At 45.3% G+C, this 18,422-nt stretch overlaps 1 protein-coding gene and 1 long non-coding RNA gene across 5 annotated transcripts in view; one reads left to right on the top strand and one right to left on the bottom strand.

Moving 5' to 3' along the window:
* LOC127932990 (uncharacterized) overlaps window positions 1-18,422 on the bottom strand; it is a 28,591-nt gene that overhangs the window by 7,593 nt on the left and 2,576 nt on the right. The window lies entirely within an intron of this gene.
* LOC118380671 (olfactory receptor 1500-like) lies at window positions 4,565-18,267 on the top strand. 4 transcript variants are annotated; one of them, XM_052529092.1, is made up of 7 exons: window positions 4,565-4,621; window positions 4,934-5,157; window positions 8,512-8,707; window positions 9,713-9,815; window positions 14,167-14,370; window positions 17,544-17,692; window positions 17,908-18,267. In XM_052529092.1, exons 2-7 carry the CDS (start codon window positions 4,935-4,937, stop codon window positions 18,050-18,052), a joined length of 1,020 nt encoding a protein of 339 aa, XP_052385052.1. In that variant the 5' UTR covers window positions 4,565-4,621; window position 4,934; the 3' UTR covers window positions 18,053-18,267. The 4 variants fall into 4 exon arrangements, with proteins under 4 accessions (XP_052385052.1, XP_052385051.1, XP_052385049.1 ...); XM_052529091.1 differs by having other exon boundaries at window positions 4,571-4,621; window positions 17,549-17,692; window positions 17,950-18,267; XM_052529089.1 differs by having other exon boundaries at window positions 4,571-4,621; window positions 17,950-18,267.

Below are 18,422 nucleotides of genomic sequence, written 5' to 3'. Positions count from 1 at the left end.
CATGTTCACATTACACCATGTTCACATTACACATCACACCATGTTCACATTACACCATGTTCAATATTACACATTACACCATGTTCACATTACACCATGTTCACATTACACTTACACCATGTTCACATTACACCATGTTCACATTACACATTACACCGTGTTCACATTACACACATAACATGTCTACATTACATCATGTTCACATTTTACACATTACACCATGTTCACATTACACCGTGTTCACATTACACCATGTTCACATTACACCATGTTCACACACCATAAGCCTGTGATACATACACCATGTTCATTACACATTTCACACCATGTTCACATTACACATTACACCATGTTCACATTACACCATGCCATTCACATTACACCATGTTCACATTACACATTACACCGTGTTCACATTACACCATGTTCACATTACACCATGTTCACATTACACCATGTTCACATTACACCATGTTCACATTACACCGTGTTCACATTACACATTACACCATGTTCACATTACACCATGTTCACATTACACCGTGTTCATTTACACATTACACCATGTTCACATTACACATTACACCGTTCACATTACACATTACACCATGTTCACATTACACCATGTACACATTACACCATGTTCACATTACACCATGTTCACATTACACCATGTTCACATTACACCATGTTCACATTACACATTACATGTTCACATTACACATGTTCACATTACACCATGTTCACATTACACATTACACCATGTTCACATTACACCATGTTCACATTACACATTACACCATGTTCACATTACACATTACACCATGTTCACATTACACCATGTTCACATTACACATTACACCATGTTCACATTACACATTACACCATGTTCACACATTACACCATGTTCACATGTTCACATTACACCATGTTCACATTACCACATTACACCATGTTCACATTACACATTACACCATGTTCACATTACACCATGTTCACATTACACATTACACCATGTTCACATTACACCATGTACATTACACATTACACATGTTCCATACACCGTGTTCATTACACCATGTTCACATTACACATTACACCATGTTCACATTACACCATGTTCACATTACACATTACACCATGTTCACATTACACCGTGTTCACATTACACCATGTTCACATTACACCATGTTCACATTACACCATGTGTTCACATTACACCATGTTCACATTACACATGTTCACCATGTTCACATTACACCATGTTCACATTACACCATGTTCACATTACACCATGTTCACATTACACATGTTCACATTTACACCATGTTCACATTACACCATGTTCACATTACACCATGTTCACATTACACCGTGTTCACATTATGTTCACATTACACCATGTTCACATTACACCATGTTCACATTACACCATGTTCACATTACACATGTTCACATTACACCGTGTTCATTACACATTACACCATGTTCACATTACACCATGTTCACATTACACCATGTTCACATTTCACATTACACCATGTTCACATTACACCATGTTCACACATGTTCACATTACATTACACCATGTTCACATTACACACATGTTCACATTACACCATGTTCACATTACACCATGTTCACATTACACCATGTTCACATTACACCATGTTCACAACACATTACACCATGTTCACATTACACCATGTTCACATTACACCATGTTCACATTACACATGTTCACATTACATTTACACCATGTTCACATTACACCATGTTCACATTACACCATGTTCACATTACACATTACACCATGTTCACATTACACCATGTTCACATTACACCATGTTCACATTACACCATGTTCACATTACACCATGTTCATTACACCATGTTCACATTACACCATGTTCACATTACACCATGTTCACATTACACCATGTTCACATTACACCATGTTCACATTACACCATGTTCACATTACACCATGTTCACATTACACCATGTTCACATTACACCATGTTCACATTACACATTACACCATGTTCACATTACACCATGTTCACATTACACCATGTTCACATTACACCATGTTCACATTACACCATGTTCACATTACACCATGTTCACATTACACCATGTTCACATTACACATTACACCATGTTCACATTACACCGTGTTCACATTACACATTACACCATGTTCACATTACACCATGTTCACATTACACCATGTTCACATTACACATTACACCGTGTTCACATTACACATTACACCATGTTCACATTACACCATGTTCACATTACACCATGTTCACATTACACCATGTTCACATTACACATTACACCATGTTCACATTACACATTACACCATGTTCACATTACACCGTGTTCACATTACACATTACACCATGTTCACATTACACATTACACCATTACACCATGTTCACATTACACCATGTTCACATTACACCATGTTCACATTACACCATGTTCACATTACACATGTTCACACCATGTTCACATTTCACATACACCATGTTCACATTACACATTACACCGTGTTCACATTACACCATGTTCACATTACACATGTTCATGTTCACATTACACCATGTTCACATTACACCATGTTCACCATGTTCACATTACACCATGTTCACATTACACATTACACGTGTTCACATTACACATTACATTACACATGTTCACATTACACCATGTTCACATTACACCATGTTCACATTACACCATGTTCACATTACACCATGTTCACATTACACCGTGTTCACATTACACCATGTTCACATTACACATTACACCATGTTCACATTACACCATGTTCACATTACACCATGTTCACATTACACCATGTTCACATTACACCATGTTCACATTACACCGTGTTCACATTACACCATGTTCACATTACACCATGTTCACATTACACCATGTTCACATTACACCATGTTCACATTACACCATGTTCACATTACACCATGTTCACATTACACCGTGTTCACATTACACATTACACCATGTTCACATTACACCATGTTCACATTACACCATGTTCACATTACACCATGTTCACATTACACCATGTTCACATTACACCATGTTCACATTACACCATGTTCACATTACACATTACACCATGTTCACATTACACCATGTTCACATTACACCATGTTCACATTACACCATGTTCACATTACACCGTGTTCACATTACACCATGTTCACATTACACATTACACCATGTTCACATTACACCATGTTCACATTACACCATGTTCACATTACACCATGTTCACATTACACCGTGTTCACATTACACCATGTTCACATTACACATGTTCACCGTTACACCATGTTCACATTACACATTACACCATGTTCACATTACACATTACACCGTGTTCACATTACACCATGTTCACATTACACCATGTTCACATTACACCATGTTCACATTACACATTACACCGTGTTCACATTACACCGTGTTCACATTACACCATGTTCACATTACACCGTGTTCACATTACACCATGTTCACATTACACAGTTACACCGTACACATTACACCATGTTCACATTACACATTACACCATGTTCACATTACACCATGTTCACATTACACCATGTTCACATTACACCATGTTCACATTACACATGTTCACAAACTGTGTTCACATTACACCATGTTCACATTACACATTACACCATGTTCACATTACACCATCATGTTCACATTACACCATGTTCACATTACACCATGTTCACATTACACATTACACCATGTTCACATTACACCATGTTCACATTACACCGTGTTCACATTACACATTACACCATGTTCACATTACACCATGTTCACATTACACCATGTTCACATTACACATTACACCATGTTCACATTACACCATGTTCACATTACACCATGTTTACATTAAATTACACCGTGTTCACATTACACCATGTTTACATTAAAACTGTTCACATTACACATTACACCATGTTCACATTAAAACTGTTTACATTAAAACTGTTCACATTTCACATTACACCATGTTTACATTAAAACTGTCACATTACATTACACCATGTTTACATTACACCATGTTTACATTACACCATGTTCACATTACACCATGTTTACATTAAAACTGTTCACATTACACATTACACCGTGTTCACATTAAAACTGTGTTCACATTACACCATGTTCACATTAAAACTGTGTTCACATTACACCATGTTCACATTACACCATGTTCACATTACACCATGTTTACATTAAAACTGTGTTCACATTACACCATGTTTACATTAAAACTGTGTTCACATTACACCATGTTTACATTAAAACTGTGTTCACATTAAAACTGTGTTCACAGTCCACCATATCTGTTCTGATAGAGAAGACTTGCCCAGCCCTGGCCAGGGATGAAATGATCTGTGAGGGACATGAATTGAGTGACAACAGTGACATCAGCAGAGGGCAGGTTTTTTTATTGGCTGTTGGCTGTCCTTTCAAAAGGGCATGCTGGGTATAAGGCTGGGAGGTTCAGAACGGGACACGGCACACACCTCTGGGGGCTCTGGTTGGGAGGGAGGTAAGGATGGAGAGATGTAGGTTGTCTCTTTATATTTGTGTCACTTCATGTCTGTTACGTGGGAGGTGAGGGTGGAGAGAGATCAAACAGGTTCTTCAACATCTCTCTCTCTTTCTCTCTCTCTCTCTCTCTCTCTCTCTCTCTCTCTCTCTCTCTCTCTCTCTCTCTCTCTCCTGCAGCTAAAACTATTTTAGATGAGTAATTAACCATTTCAGGATAGGCTTTAGTGTCTATCTATCTTCATGTATGAGAGGTTTTCTCTCTGATTTTGTCTCTCCCCATCCCTCCCTCCCCCCACCTTCCCCAATACAGTATGTTTGAGGGAGATGAGAACTACACACGTGTGTCAGAGTTTGTGATCGTGGGCTTCCCGGGGCTCCATCCATCCTTCTTCCATCTGGTGGCCTGGTTCTTCTTCTGCGTCTATGTGACCACGGTGGTGGGGAACTTCCTGCTGGTTGTGCTGTTTGCCCTGGAGCACAGCCTGCAGAAACCCATGTACATCATCATGCTCAGCCTGGCTCTGTCAGATATAGGTAAGATACTCAGCCTGGTTCTGTCAGATATAGTTTATATACTCAGTCTGGTTCTGTCAGATATAGGTTAGATACTCAGCCTGGTTCTGTCAGATATAGGTAAGATGCTCAGCATGGTTCTGTCAGATATAGTTTATATACTCAGTCTGGTTCTGTCAGATATAGGTTAGATACTCAGCCTGGTTCTGTCAGATATAGGTAAGATGCTCAGCATGGTTCTGTCAGATATAGGTAAGATACTCAGCCTGGTTCTGTCAGATATAGGTAAGATGCTCAGCCTGGTTCTGTCAGATATAGTTTATATACTCAGTCTGGTTCTGTCAGATATAGGTAAGATGCTCAGCATGGTTCTGTCAGATATAGGTTAGATGCTCAGCCTGGTTCTGTCAGATATAGGTAAGATGCTCAGCATGGTTCTGTCAGATATAGGTTAGATGCTCAGCCTGGCTCTGTCAGATATAGGTAAGATGCTCAGCCTGGTTCTGTCAGATATAGGTAAGATGCTCAGCCTGGTTCTGTCAGATATAGGTTAGATACTCAGCCTGGTTCTGTCAGATATAGGTAAGATGCTCAGCCTGGTTCTGTCAGATATAGGTAAGATGCTCAGCCTGGTTCTGTCAGATATAGGTAAGATGCTCAGCCTGGTTCTGTCAGATATAGTTTATATACTCAGTCTGGTTCTGTCAGATATAGGTTAGATACTCAGCCTGGTTCTGTCAGATATAGGTAAGATGCTCAGCATGGTTCTGTCAGATATAGGTAAGATGCTCAGCCTGGTTCTGTCAGATATAGGTAAGATGCTCAGCCTGGTTCTGTCAGATATAGGTAAGATGCTCAGCCTGGCTCTGTCAGATATAGGTAAGATGCTCAGCCTGGTTCTGTCGGATATATGTTAGATACTCAGCCTGGTTCTGTCGGATATAGGTAAGATGCTCAGCCTGGCTCTGTCAGATATAGGTTAGATACTCAGCCTGGTTCTGTCAGATATAGGTAAGATGCTCAGCCTGGTTCTGTCAGATATAGGTAAGATACTCAGCCTGGTTCTGTCAGATATAGTTTATATACTCAGTCTGGTTCTGTCAGATATAGTTTATATACTCAGTCTGGTTCTGTCAGATATAGGTTAGATACTCAGCCTGGTTCTGTCAGATATAGGTAAGATACTCAGCCTGGTTCTGTCAGATATAGTTTATATTCTCAGTCTGGTTCTGTCAGATATAGGTAAGATGCTCAGTCTGGTTCTGTCAGATATAAGTAAGATGCTCAGTCTGGTTCTGTCAGATATAGGTTAGATGCTCAGCCTGGTTCTGTCAGATAAAGGTAAGATACTCAGCCTGGTTCTGTCAGATATAGGTAAGATGCTCAGCCTGGTTCTGTCAGATATAGTTTATATTCTCAGCCTGGTTCTGTCAGATATAGGTAAGATGCTCAGCCTGGTTCTGTCAGATAAAGGAGTCATGTTAGAATGTCTGTTCTTTTTAAATGTGAACTCTGTCTTGCTCCTTCCTTCCCCAATTAGACTGCTGAGGGAGTTTAAATGTGTCTTGCTGGGCACAGACATCAATGAGAGAGGCGAGCTCATGAGAGAAAGAGTGTGCTGTTAAAATGTGTCCCAATACCTGCCTCCTTTAATCACATGGAGAGTCCCTCTCTGACGTCACAGTCAGTATGTACAAATGTGTTGTCTTTAATCGGTGATGACCTCCATCCAATGAAGGTCATTTTAACAGGGTCGCTGTGTCTATTTTCCCTCTTAGAGTCAGTGGCTACAACTCTAGGTTGAGGATCTCCTTCCCTTCCTGTCTGTGTCTCAATAGTCTAATGTGGTCTCCTCCACCCTCCCTCCTCCTCTCCCCTACCCTCCTCTACTCCCCCCTCCTCTCCCCATCCCACATCTCCCTTTCCCGCCTCACCTCGACTCCCCACCTCTCCTCCCCTCCTCCCTCCTCCACCCTTCCCACCTCTCCTTCCCCCTCCTCTCCCCTTCCCACCTCTCCTTCCCCCTCCTCTCCATTTCCCACCTCTCCTTCCCCTCCTCCCCCTTCCCACCTCTCCTTCCCCCCTCCTCTCCATTTCCCACCTCTCCTCCTTCCCCCTCCTCCACCCTTCCCACCTCTCCTTCCCCTCCTCTCCCCTTCCCACCTTTTCCCACCTCCACCCCTTCCTTCCCCTCCTCCCCCTTCCCACCTCTCCTTCCCCCTCCTCCACCCTTTCCCACCTCTCCTTCCCCTCCTCCCCCTTCCCACCTCTCCTTCCCCCTCCTCCACCCTTCCCCCTCCCTCCACCTCTTCCCACCTCTCCTTCCCCCTTTCCCACCTTCCCACCTCTCCTTCCCCCTCCTCTCCCCTTCCCACCTCTCCTTCCCCTCCTCCACCCTTCCCACCTCTCCTTCCCCTCCTCCACCCTTCCCACCTCTCCTTCCCCCCTCCTCTCCATTCCCACATCTCCTTCCCCCTCCTCTCCATTTCCCACCTCTCCTTCCCCCCCTCCTCCACCCTTCCCACCTCTCTTCCCCTCCTCCCCCTTCCCACCTCTCCTTCCCCCCCTCCACCCTTCCCACCTCTCCTTCCCCCTCCTCCCCCTTCCCACCTCTCTCCTTCCCCCTCCTCTCCCCTTCCCACCTCTCCTTCCCCTCCTCCACCCTTCCCACCTCCTTCCCCTCCTCCCCCTTCCCACCTTCCCCTCCTCTCCCCTTCCCACCTCTCCTTCCCCCTCCTCTCCCCTTCCCACCTCTCCTTCCCCTCCACCCTTTCCCACCTCTCCTTCCCCTCCTCCCCCTTCCTACCTCTCCTTCCCCCTCCTCTCCCCTTCCCACCTCTCCTTCCCCTCCTCCTCCCCTTCCCCTTCCTTCCTTCCCCCCTTCCCACCTCTCCTCCCACCCTCTCCTTCCCACCTCCCTTCTCCTCCACCCTTCCCACCTCTCCTTCCCCCTCCTCCACCCTTCCCACCTCTCCTTCCCCCTCCTCTCCCCTTCCCACCTCTCCTTCCCCTCCTCCACCCTTCCCACCTCTCCTTCCCCTCCTCCACCCTTCCCACCTCTCCTTCCCTCCTCCACCCTTCCCACCTCTCCTTCCCCCTCCTCCACCCTTCCCACCTCTCCCTTCCCCCTTCCCCTTCCCACCTCTCCTTCCCCTCTCCCTTCCCACCTCTCCTTCCCCCTCCTCTCCTTCCCACCTCTCCTTCCCCCTCCTCCACCCTTCCCACCTCTCCTTCCCCCTCCTCCCCCCTTCCCACCTCTCCTTCCCCCTCCTCTCCCCTTCCCACCTCTCCTTCCTTCCCCTTCCCACCTCTCCTTCCCCTCCTCTCCCCTTCCCACCTCTCCTTCCCCCTCCTCTCCCCTTCCCACCTCTCTAGGTTTTGCCACAGTGGCCCTTCCCAATCTGATAGCTCGGTGGTGGTGGAACGACGGGAGGATCTCCTTCCATACCTGCATGTTCCAGGAACAAATGATCCACTATTTTGGAACGCCTAACTATTTTGGAACGCTCAACTCTCTCATTATGTTGACCATGGCTATGGACCGGTACCTGGCAATATGTCACCCTCTCAGGTAACATAGATCTATATAACCCTAAACCTAACTCTCTCATTATGATGACCATGGCTAAGGACCGGTACCTGGGAATATGTCACCCTCTCAGGTAACATAGATCTATATAAAGGCAGCACCCCACATCTCTCTGATTCAGAGGGGTTGGGTTAAATGCAGAAGACACATTTCAGTTGATTGCATTCAGTTGTACAACTGACTAGGTATCCCCTATTCCCCCTACCCCTAACCTTAACCCTCTCATCATGTACCTGGCTATCAGGTAACAACAACAATATCTCATTAATATGAGTTATGATGTCATTGATGAAAAATACATACAAGTGAAATGGGAGAATTAATTATTTTTTTGGTCCTCTCCCCCATCCCTCTTTCTCCCCCTCATCTTCTCTCCACATCTCACCATCCCTCTCTCACTCTGTCCCCTCTTCTTCTCTCCCCCTCTCACCATCCCTCTCTCACTCTCTCCCCCTCTTCTTCTCTCCCCCTCTCACCATCCCTCTCTCACTCTCTCCCCCTCTTCTTCTCTCCCCATCTCACCATCCCTCTCTCACTCTCTCCCCCTCTTCTTCTCTCCCCCCCTTCCTCTACCTTCCTCTTTCCCCATCTCACTCCTCTCTTCTTCTCTCCCCATCTCACCATCCCTCTCTCACTCTCTTCTTCTCTCCCCATCTCACCATCCCTCTCTCACTCTCTTCTTCTCCCCTCACCATCTCACCATCCCTCTCTCAATCTCTCTCTCTCTTCTTCTCTCCCCCGTACCTTCCTCTTCCCCATCTCACTCTCTTCTTCTCTCCCTATCTCCCCATCCCTCTCTCACTCTCTCCCCCTCTTCTTCTCTCCCCCATACCTTCCTCTTCCCCATCTCACTCTCAACTTCTCTCCCCCTCTCACCATCCCTCTCTCTCTCTCTCTCTCTCTCTCTCTCCCTCTCTCTCTCTCTCTCTTCTTCTCTCCCCCATACCTCCCTCTCTCTCCCCCTGTCCCCTGCTCTGTCCTCTCCAGGTATCCTATGTTGATGACCAACCGGACAATGAGTGGTCTAACAGTCTTCTCCTGGATATCAGCCCAAGTGGCACCTGGCATCGTCACCATAGACTTCAGCAGGGTACTGTCGTGATATTGATGGCTTGGTTGTTAAGCATGTGTGCCACTATTGGGGAAACTAGATTTAGTCTCCAAATGAATTGCACATAAATGAACAATTGTTGTCTCTCAAATACATCGCTACAGTTTTTTTGGATAGCTAGCTAGAGAATATCAGCCACATTAGCATGGACAGTCAAAACATCTCAAAACAAGACCTAGAATTATTTTTGCTGAATCTCTGATTGTTCAGAATCACAACACCGAATGGACTCTGCCTCATCGATGCGAGCGTCCCAGGGGAGGGAGTTGTTCCTTCAATCATTCAATCAATCATTCAATTAATCATTCAATCAAACAAATTTATATATATTTTTTGCAAAACCTTGAAATCAGCCCTTGCCTTAACAGGAAGCCAGTGTAGGGAGACTAGCACTGGAGTAATATGATCAAATGTTTTGCTTCTAGTCAGGATTCTAGCAGCCGTATTTAGCACTAACTGAAGTTTATTTAGTGCTTTATCCGGGTAACCGGAAAGTAGAGCATTGCAGTAGTCTAACCTAGAAGTAACAAAAGCATGGATTCATTTTTCTGCATCATTTTTGGACAGAAAGTTTCTGATTTTTGCAATGTTACGTAGATGGAAAAAAGCTGTCCTTGAAACAGTCTTGATATGTTCGTCAAAAGAGAGATCAGGGTCCAGAGTAAATTTGAGGTCCTTCACAGTTTTATTTGATATGACTGTACAACCATCAAGATGAATTGTCAGATTCAACAGAAGTTCTCTTTGTTTCTTGGGACCTAGAACAAGCATCTCTGTTTTTTCCAAGTTTAAAACTTTTAAATATGCCGCCATCCACTTCCTTATGTCTGAAACACAGGCTTCCAGGGAGGGCAATTTTGGGGCTTCACCATGTTTCATCGAAATGTACAGCTGTGTGTCATTCACGTACCAGTGAAAGTTAACATTATGTTTCCAAATGACATCATCAAGAGGTAAAATATATAGTGACAACAATAGTGGTCCTAAAACAGAACCTTGAGGAACACCAACATTTACAGTCAGAGGACAAAGCATCCACATAAACTATGAAGTGAAAACAATAGTGGTCCTAAAACGGAGCTTTGATGAACACTGAAATATACAGTTGATTTGTCAGGACAAACCATCCACAGAGACAAATTGATATCTTTCCGACAGATAAGATCTAAACCAGGCCAGAACTTGTCAGTGTAGACCAGCTTGGGTTTCCAATCTCTCCAAAAGAATGTGGTGATCGATGGTATCAAAAGCAGCACTAAGGTCTTGGAGCACGAGGACAGATGCAGAGCCTCGGTCTGACACCATTAAAGGTAATTTACCACCTTAATGAGTGCAGTCTCAGTGCTATGATGGGGTCTATACATTGTTTGTCTTCAGGAAGGCAGTGAGTTGCTGCACAACAGCTTTTGATTTTTTTTTGAGAGGAATGGAAGATTCGATATAGGCCGATATTTTTTTATATTTTCTGGGTCAAGGTTTGGCTTTTTTCAAGAGAGGCTTTATTACTGCCACTTTTAGTGAGTTTGGTACACATCCGGTGGATAGAGAGCCATTTATTATGTTCAACATAGGAGGGCCAAGCACAGGAAGCAGCTCTTTCAGTAGATTAGTTGGAATAGGGTCCAGTATGCAGCTTGAAGTTTTAGAGGCCATGATTATTTTCATCATTGTGTTAAGAGATATAGTACTAAAACACTTTAGTGTCTCCCTTGATCCTAGGTCCTGGCAGAGTTGTGCAGACTCAGGACAACTGAGCTTTGGAGAAATACGCAGATTTAAAGAGGAGTCCGTAATTTGCTTTCTCATAATCATAATCTTTCCCTCAAAGAAGTTCATGAATTTATCACTGCTAAAGTGAAAGTCATCCTCTCTTGGGGAATGCTGCTTTTTAGTCAGCTTTGCGACAGTATCAAAAAGGAATTTCGGATTGTTCTTATTTTCCTCAATTAAGTTAGAAAAATAGGATGATCGAGCAGCAGTGAGGGCTCTTCGATACTTTAAGGTACTGTCTTTCCAAGCTAACGGAAGACTTCCAGTTTGGCGGAGCGCCATTTTCGGTCCAATTTTCTGGAAGCTTGCTTCAGAGCACGGTTATTTTCTGTATACCAGGGAGCTAGTTTCTCATGACAAATGTTTTTTGTTTTTAGGGGTGCGACTGCATCTAGGGTATTACGGAAGGTTAAATTGAGTTCCTTAGTTAGGTGGGTAACTGATGTTTGTCCTCTGACGTCCTTGGGTAGGTGGAGGGAGTCTGGAAGGGCATCTAGGAATCTTTGGGTTGTCAGAGAACTTATAGCACAGCTTTTGATACTCCTTGGTTGGGGTCTGAGCAGATTATTTGTTGCGATTGCAAACGTAATAAAATGGTGGTCTGATAGTCCAGGATTATGAGGAAAAACATTAAGATCCACAACATTTATTCCATGGGACAAAACTAGGTCCAGCGTATGACTGTGACAGTGAGTAGGTCCAGAAACATGTTGGCCAAAACCCACTGAGTCGATGATGGCTTCGAAAGCCTTTTGGAGTGGGTCTGTGGACTTTTCCACGTGACTATTGAAGTCACCAAAAGTTCGAATATTCTCATGACTACAAGATCCGATAGGAATTCAGGGAACTCAGTGAGGAACGCTGTATATGGCCCAGGAGGCCTGTAAACAGTAACTATAAAAAGTGATGGAGTAGGCTGCATAGATTTCATGACTAGAAGCTTCTTTTTTTTGTCAATTGAAATTTGCTATCGTAAATGTTACGGTCACTTGTGTAACCAGGCCTCATTTAACACAATAAATTAAGCCATGTTTCAGTCAGCGTGCTGCCTGGCATGCAGCCTATCTCATTGTGGAGCTAGGGGAGTTAGAGCCCTGTCTATGTTCGTAGATAAGATGAGAGCACCCCTCCAGCTAGGAGGGAGTCCGTTACTCCTCAGCAGACCAGGCTTGGTCCTGTTTGTGGGTGAGTCCCAGAAAGAGGGCCAATTATCTACAAATGCCATCTTTTGGGAGGGGCAGAAAACAGTTTTCAACTAGCGATTGAGTTGTGAGACTCTACTGTAGAGCTCATCACTCCCCCTAACTGGGAGGGGGCCAGAGACAATTACTCGATGCCGACACATCTTTCTAGCTGATTTACACGCTGAAGCTATGTTGCTCTTGGTGACCACTGACTGTTTCATCCTAACATCGTTGGTGCCGACGTGGATAACAATATCCCTATACTCTCTACACTCGCCGGTTTTAGCTTTAGCCAGCACCATCTTCAGATTAGCCTTAACGTCGGTATTCCTGCCCCCTGTGAAACAGTGATCGCTGGATGATTCGCTTTAAGTCTAATACTGCGGGTAATGGAGTCGCCAATGACTAAGGTTTTCAATTTGTCAGAGCTAATGGTGGGAAGCTTCGGTGTCTCAGACCCCGTAATGGGAGGAGTAGAGACCAGAGAAGGCTCGGCCTCTGACTCCGACCCGTTTCTTAATAGGGAAAACCGATTGAAAGTTTGTCGTCTGAATGAGTGACACCAGTTGTGCATTCCAACAGCATTTCCCTCCAGAAGCCATGAGAAAATTGTGAGGCTGCGGAGGCTGTGCGAAGGGATTTATACTACTCTCTGCATTTATTGGTGGCACAGACGCTGTTTTGTCCTTTCCTACACTTAAATGACCCTTTGCCTAACGATTGTGTCTGAAGCTGGGCTTGCAGCACAGCTATCCTCGCCATAAGGCGATATGTCTCCTGTATATTATGAGTACAGCGACTGCAATTAGAAGGCATAACGTTAATGTTACTACTTAGCTTCGACTGGCGGAGGTCCTGATGAACCCCGTCCAGATAAAGAGTCCGGGGTGAAAAAATTGAATGAAAAAGGTTGAGTGAGGGGAAAAAATAAAATTATATAAAACGGTATTTTAAAAAGTAAAAACCGTAAAGTTGGCTGGTAGGCAGGTAGGCAGGTAGGCAGATAGGCAGGTAGGCGGATAGGCAGGTAGGCAGGTAGACAGGTAGGCAGGTAGGCAGGTAGGCAGGTAGCGAAGAAAGGTTAACAACAATCCGCACAGCGGCGCGTAAACAAGCCTACAAGTTGTGACAGGAAACCCACTTCCTTGACACTACGATTCTGTTTGCTCTTTGTGATCTATGTTCGTCTTTTAATGGACATTACTGGTGTAAAAAGGCCTATAAATTAATCTTATTGATTGGGAATGACACTTCTCTAAACTCTTATTCACCTCCCAGAAAGTAGCGTTGACCTGATCTTTAGAACCTATGGTGCACTTTGGGATCTGGGCCGGGTTGACATTGACAATGACTGTGTTTGTTTGTTTATCTCCCAGAAAGTGTCATTCTGTGGTCCCAACCGTATCCTCCATGTCTACTGTGATGCTATAGCACTGACTAGGCTGTCCTGCTCCAACATGGTGGCGATCAATAATAGCTCCTATGGGCTGGCCATGTTTGTCCTCCTCGTCCCCCTCTCCCTTATCATCTTCTCCTACATCAGCATCATCGTCACCGTGATGCGCATGGCCAACGCACAGGTCAGAGACAGTGTGTTTGGAAGGTGGGGGCTGGATGTGTATGGGTTGGAGGGGGGTTGTGCTTGTGTCCCTAATTCCAACTACTCTGTCCTAAACCTTACCCCTAACCCTAGCCCATTCCGCTAACCCTAATCCATAACCCACTACATATCTCTATACTAACCCTAACCCACTACATCTCTCTGTCCTAACCCTAACCCACTACATCTCTCTGTCCTAACCCTAACCCACTATATCTCTCTGTCCTAACCCTAACCCACTACATCTCTCTGTCCTAACCTTAACCCACTACATCTCTCTGTCCTAACCCTAACCCACTACATCTCTCTGTCCTAACCCACTGCATCTCTCTGTCCTAACCCACTGCATCTCTCTGTCCTAACCCTAACCCACTACATCTCTCTGTCCTAACCCACTATATATCTCTGTCCTAACCCTAATCCACTACATTTCTCTGTCCTAACCTACTACATCTCTCTGTCCTAACCCTAACCCACTATATATCTCTGTCCTAACCCTAACCCACTACATATCTCTGTCCTGACCCTAACCCACTATATCTCTGTCCTAACCCTAACCCACTACATCTCTCTGTCCTAACCCTAACCCACTACATCTCTCTGTCCTAACCCTAACCCACTACATATCTCTGTCCTAACCCTAACCCACTACATCTCTCTGTCCTAACCCTAACCCACTACATATCTCTGTCCTAACCCTAACCCACATCTGTCTGTCCTAACCCTAACTACACTAACCCACTATCTCTCTGTCCTAACCCTAATTCCTCTGTCCTAACCCTAACACTACATCTCTGTCCTAACCCTAACCCACTGTGTCTCTCTGTCCTAACCCACTACATCTCTCTGTCCTATCTACATCTCTCTGTCCTAACCCACTAACCCACTATGTCTCTAACCCTGTCCTAACCCACTACATTCCTCTGTCCTAACCCCCTAACCCACTACATCTCTCTGTCCTAACCCTAACCCACTGTGTCTCTCTGTCCTAACCCAACTACATCTCTGTCTGTCCTAACCCCTAACCCAATACATCTCTCTGTCCTAACCCACTATGTCTCTCTGTCCTAACCCACTACATCTCTCTGTCCTAACCCACTACATGTCTCTGTCCTGACCCTAACCCACTATATCTCTCTGTCCTAACCCTAACCCACTGCATCTCTCTGTCCTAACCCTAACCCACTACATATCTCTGTCCTAACCCTAACCCACTATATCTCTCTGTCCTAACCCTAACCCACTACATCTCTCTGTCCTAACCCTAACCCACTACATCTCTCTGTCCTAACCCTAACCCACTACATCTCTCTGTCCTAACCCTAACCCACTACATCTCTCTGTCCTAACCCTAACCCACTATATCTCTCTGTCCTAACCCTAACCTATTACATCTCTCTGTCCTAACCCACTACATCTCTCTGTCCTAACCCTAACCCACTATATCGCTCTGTCCTAACCCTAACCCACTAAATATCTCTGTCCTGACCCTAACCCACTATATCTCTCTGTCCTAACCCTAACCCACTACATCTCTCTGTCCTAACCCACTACATCTCTCTGTCCTAACCCACTATGTCTCTCTGTCCTAACCCACTACATTTCTCTGTCCTAACCCACTATATCTCTCTGTCCTAATCCATAACCCACTACATCTCTCTGTCCTAACCCAATACATCTCTCTGTCCTAACCCACTACATCTCTCTGTCCTAACCCACTATATCTCTCTGTCCTAACCCTAACCCACTATGTCTCTCTGTCCTAACCCTAACCCACTACATCTCTCTGTCCTAACCCTAACCCACTATATCTCTCTGTCCTAACCCTAACCCACTACATCTCTCTGTCCTAACCCTAACCCACTACATCTCTCTGTCCTAACCCTAACCCACTACATCTCTCTGTCCTAGCCCACTACATCTCTCTGTCCTAACCCACTACATCTAACCCACTAAATCTATCTGTCCTTACCCACTATATCTCTCTGCCCTAACCCTAACCCACCATATCTCTCTGTCCTAACCCACTACATATCTCTGTCCTGACCCTAACCCACTATATCTCTCTGTCCTAACCCCTAACCCACTGTGTCTCTCTGTCCTAACCCCAAACCCACCGGGTCTCTCTGCCCTAACCCACCATATCTCTCTGTCCTAACCCTAACCCACTGTGTCTCTCTGCCCTAACCCTAACCCACTGTGTCTCTCTGCCCTAACCCCTAACCCACTACATCTCTCTGCCGTAACCCCTAACCCACTGTGTCTCTCTGCCCTAACCCCTAACCCACCGGGTCTCTCTGCCCTAACCCCTAACCCACTGTGTCTCTCTGCCCTAACCCCTAACCCACCGGGTCTCTCTGCCCTAACCCCTAACCCACTGTGTCTCTCTGTCCTAACCCCAAACCCACCGGGTCTCTCTGCCCTAACCCACCATATCTCTCTGTCCTAACCCTAACCCACTGTGTCTCTCTGCCCTAACCCTAACCCACTGTGTCTCTCTGCCCTAACCCCTAACCCACCGGGTCTTCCTGCCCTAACCCCTAACCCACTGTGTCTCTCTGCCCTAACCCCTAACCCACCATATCTCTCTGTCCTAACCCCTAACCCTCCGGGTCTCTCTGCCCTAACCCCTAACCCACCGGGTCTCTCTGCCCTAACCCCTAACCCACCGGGTCTCTCTGCCCTAACCCCTAACCCACCGGGTCTTCCTGCCCTAACCCCTAACCCACTGTGTCTCTCTGCCCTAACCCTAACCCACTGTGTCTCTCTGCCCTAACCCCTAACCCACCGGGTCTCTCTGCCTTAACCCTAACCCACTGGGTCTCTCTGCCCTAACCCCTAACCCACCGGGTCTCTCTGCCCTAACCCCTAACCCACCGGGTCTTCCTGCCCTAACCCTAACCCACCGGGTCTCTGCCTTAACCCCTAACCCACTGTGGTCTTCCTGCTGCCCTAACCCCTAACCCACCGGGTCTTCCTGCCCTAACCCCTAACCCACCGGGTCTCTCTGCCCTAACCCCTAACCCACCGGGTCTTCCTGCCCTAACCCCTAACCCACCGGGTCTTCCTGCCCTAACCCTAACCCACCGGGTCTCTCTGCCCTAACCCTAACCCACTGAGCGATTTTCTCCAACTTTCTCCTCTCTATCCCAGGGCAGACGGAAAACCTTCTCTACCTGTGGTACTCAGGGATGTCTCATTCTTATCTACTACATCCCCCGCTTCATAGTCTACTCCACGCCCTACATGCCCAACGTGACAATTACCCCTGATCTCCGCGTCTGCCTCAGCCTCATGTATAGGTAGGTAGACCACAGATTAGAGAGGTGCGCCACATTTCTAGGGTTTGGGAAAAGGGCAGAATACTCATTTACGTTTGAATCAAATGGACAATAAAGCTGCTCCAGGGGTGTGTTAGTGTTTCTCAAGGGGGTTTGTAAAACGCAAAAAAAATATTTATTTTTCCGCGGCAACTGACAAAGTCAACTTCTTCTGATGTGGTCCTTCTATTCTACAGCCTGTTCCCCCCAGTGGCCAACCCGTTCATCTACTGTTTCAGGACCAAGGAGATCAGAACCATCCTGGGGCGATGGAGACAGCGTTGTGGGAATAGCCGGACAGAACCGCGGAAACCCAACACCGTGGCTGTTATCACGAGATGAGATACCACACACTGGGGGTTATAGGGTTATAACATGTTATAATACAAGTAGGATAGCCATCCTGGGGTGCTGGGAACAGGGCTGGAAGAACAACATTCTGCCTGTCATCAATAGACGAGGGGTTAGGTTATAACATGTTAATTCAGATATATAACATGTTATTTCAGGGTAATGACATGTTAATTCAGGGTTATAACATGTTAATTCAGAGTTATAACCTGTTAATTCAGGGTTATAACATGTTAATTCAGATATATAACATGTTATTTCAGGGTAATGACCTTAATTCAGGGTTATAACATGTTAATTCAGATATATAACCTGTTAATTCAGGGTTATAACATGTTAATTCAGATATATAACATGTTAA

This window comes from Oncorhynchus keta, chromosome 11 (genome assembly GCF_023373465.1).
Source record: "Oncorhynchus keta strain PuntledgeMale-10-30-2019 chromosome 11, Oket_V2, whole genome shotgun sequence".
NCBI classification, from domain to species: Eukaryota; Metazoa; Chordata; class Actinopteri; order Salmoniformes; family Salmonidae; genus Oncorhynchus; species Oncorhynchus keta.
The sequence above is the reverse complement of the archived record's forward strand: the minus strand, read 5'-3'. Positions and strand labels throughout refer to the sequence as shown.

Coding starts and splice junctions, on each gene's coding strand:
- LOC118380671 (XM_052529092.1), top strand. CDS start 4,935: ATGTTTGAGGGAGATGAGAACTACACACGTGTGTCAGAGTTTGTGATC. Junction 8,708..9,712: donor GCAATATGTCACCCTCTCAG/GTAACATAGATC, acceptor TGTCCTCTCCAG/GTATCCTATGTTGATGACCA. Junction 14,371..17,543: donor TGCGCATGGCCAACGCACAG/GTCAGAGACAGT, acceptor TCTCTATCCCAG/GGCAGACGGAAAACCTTCTC.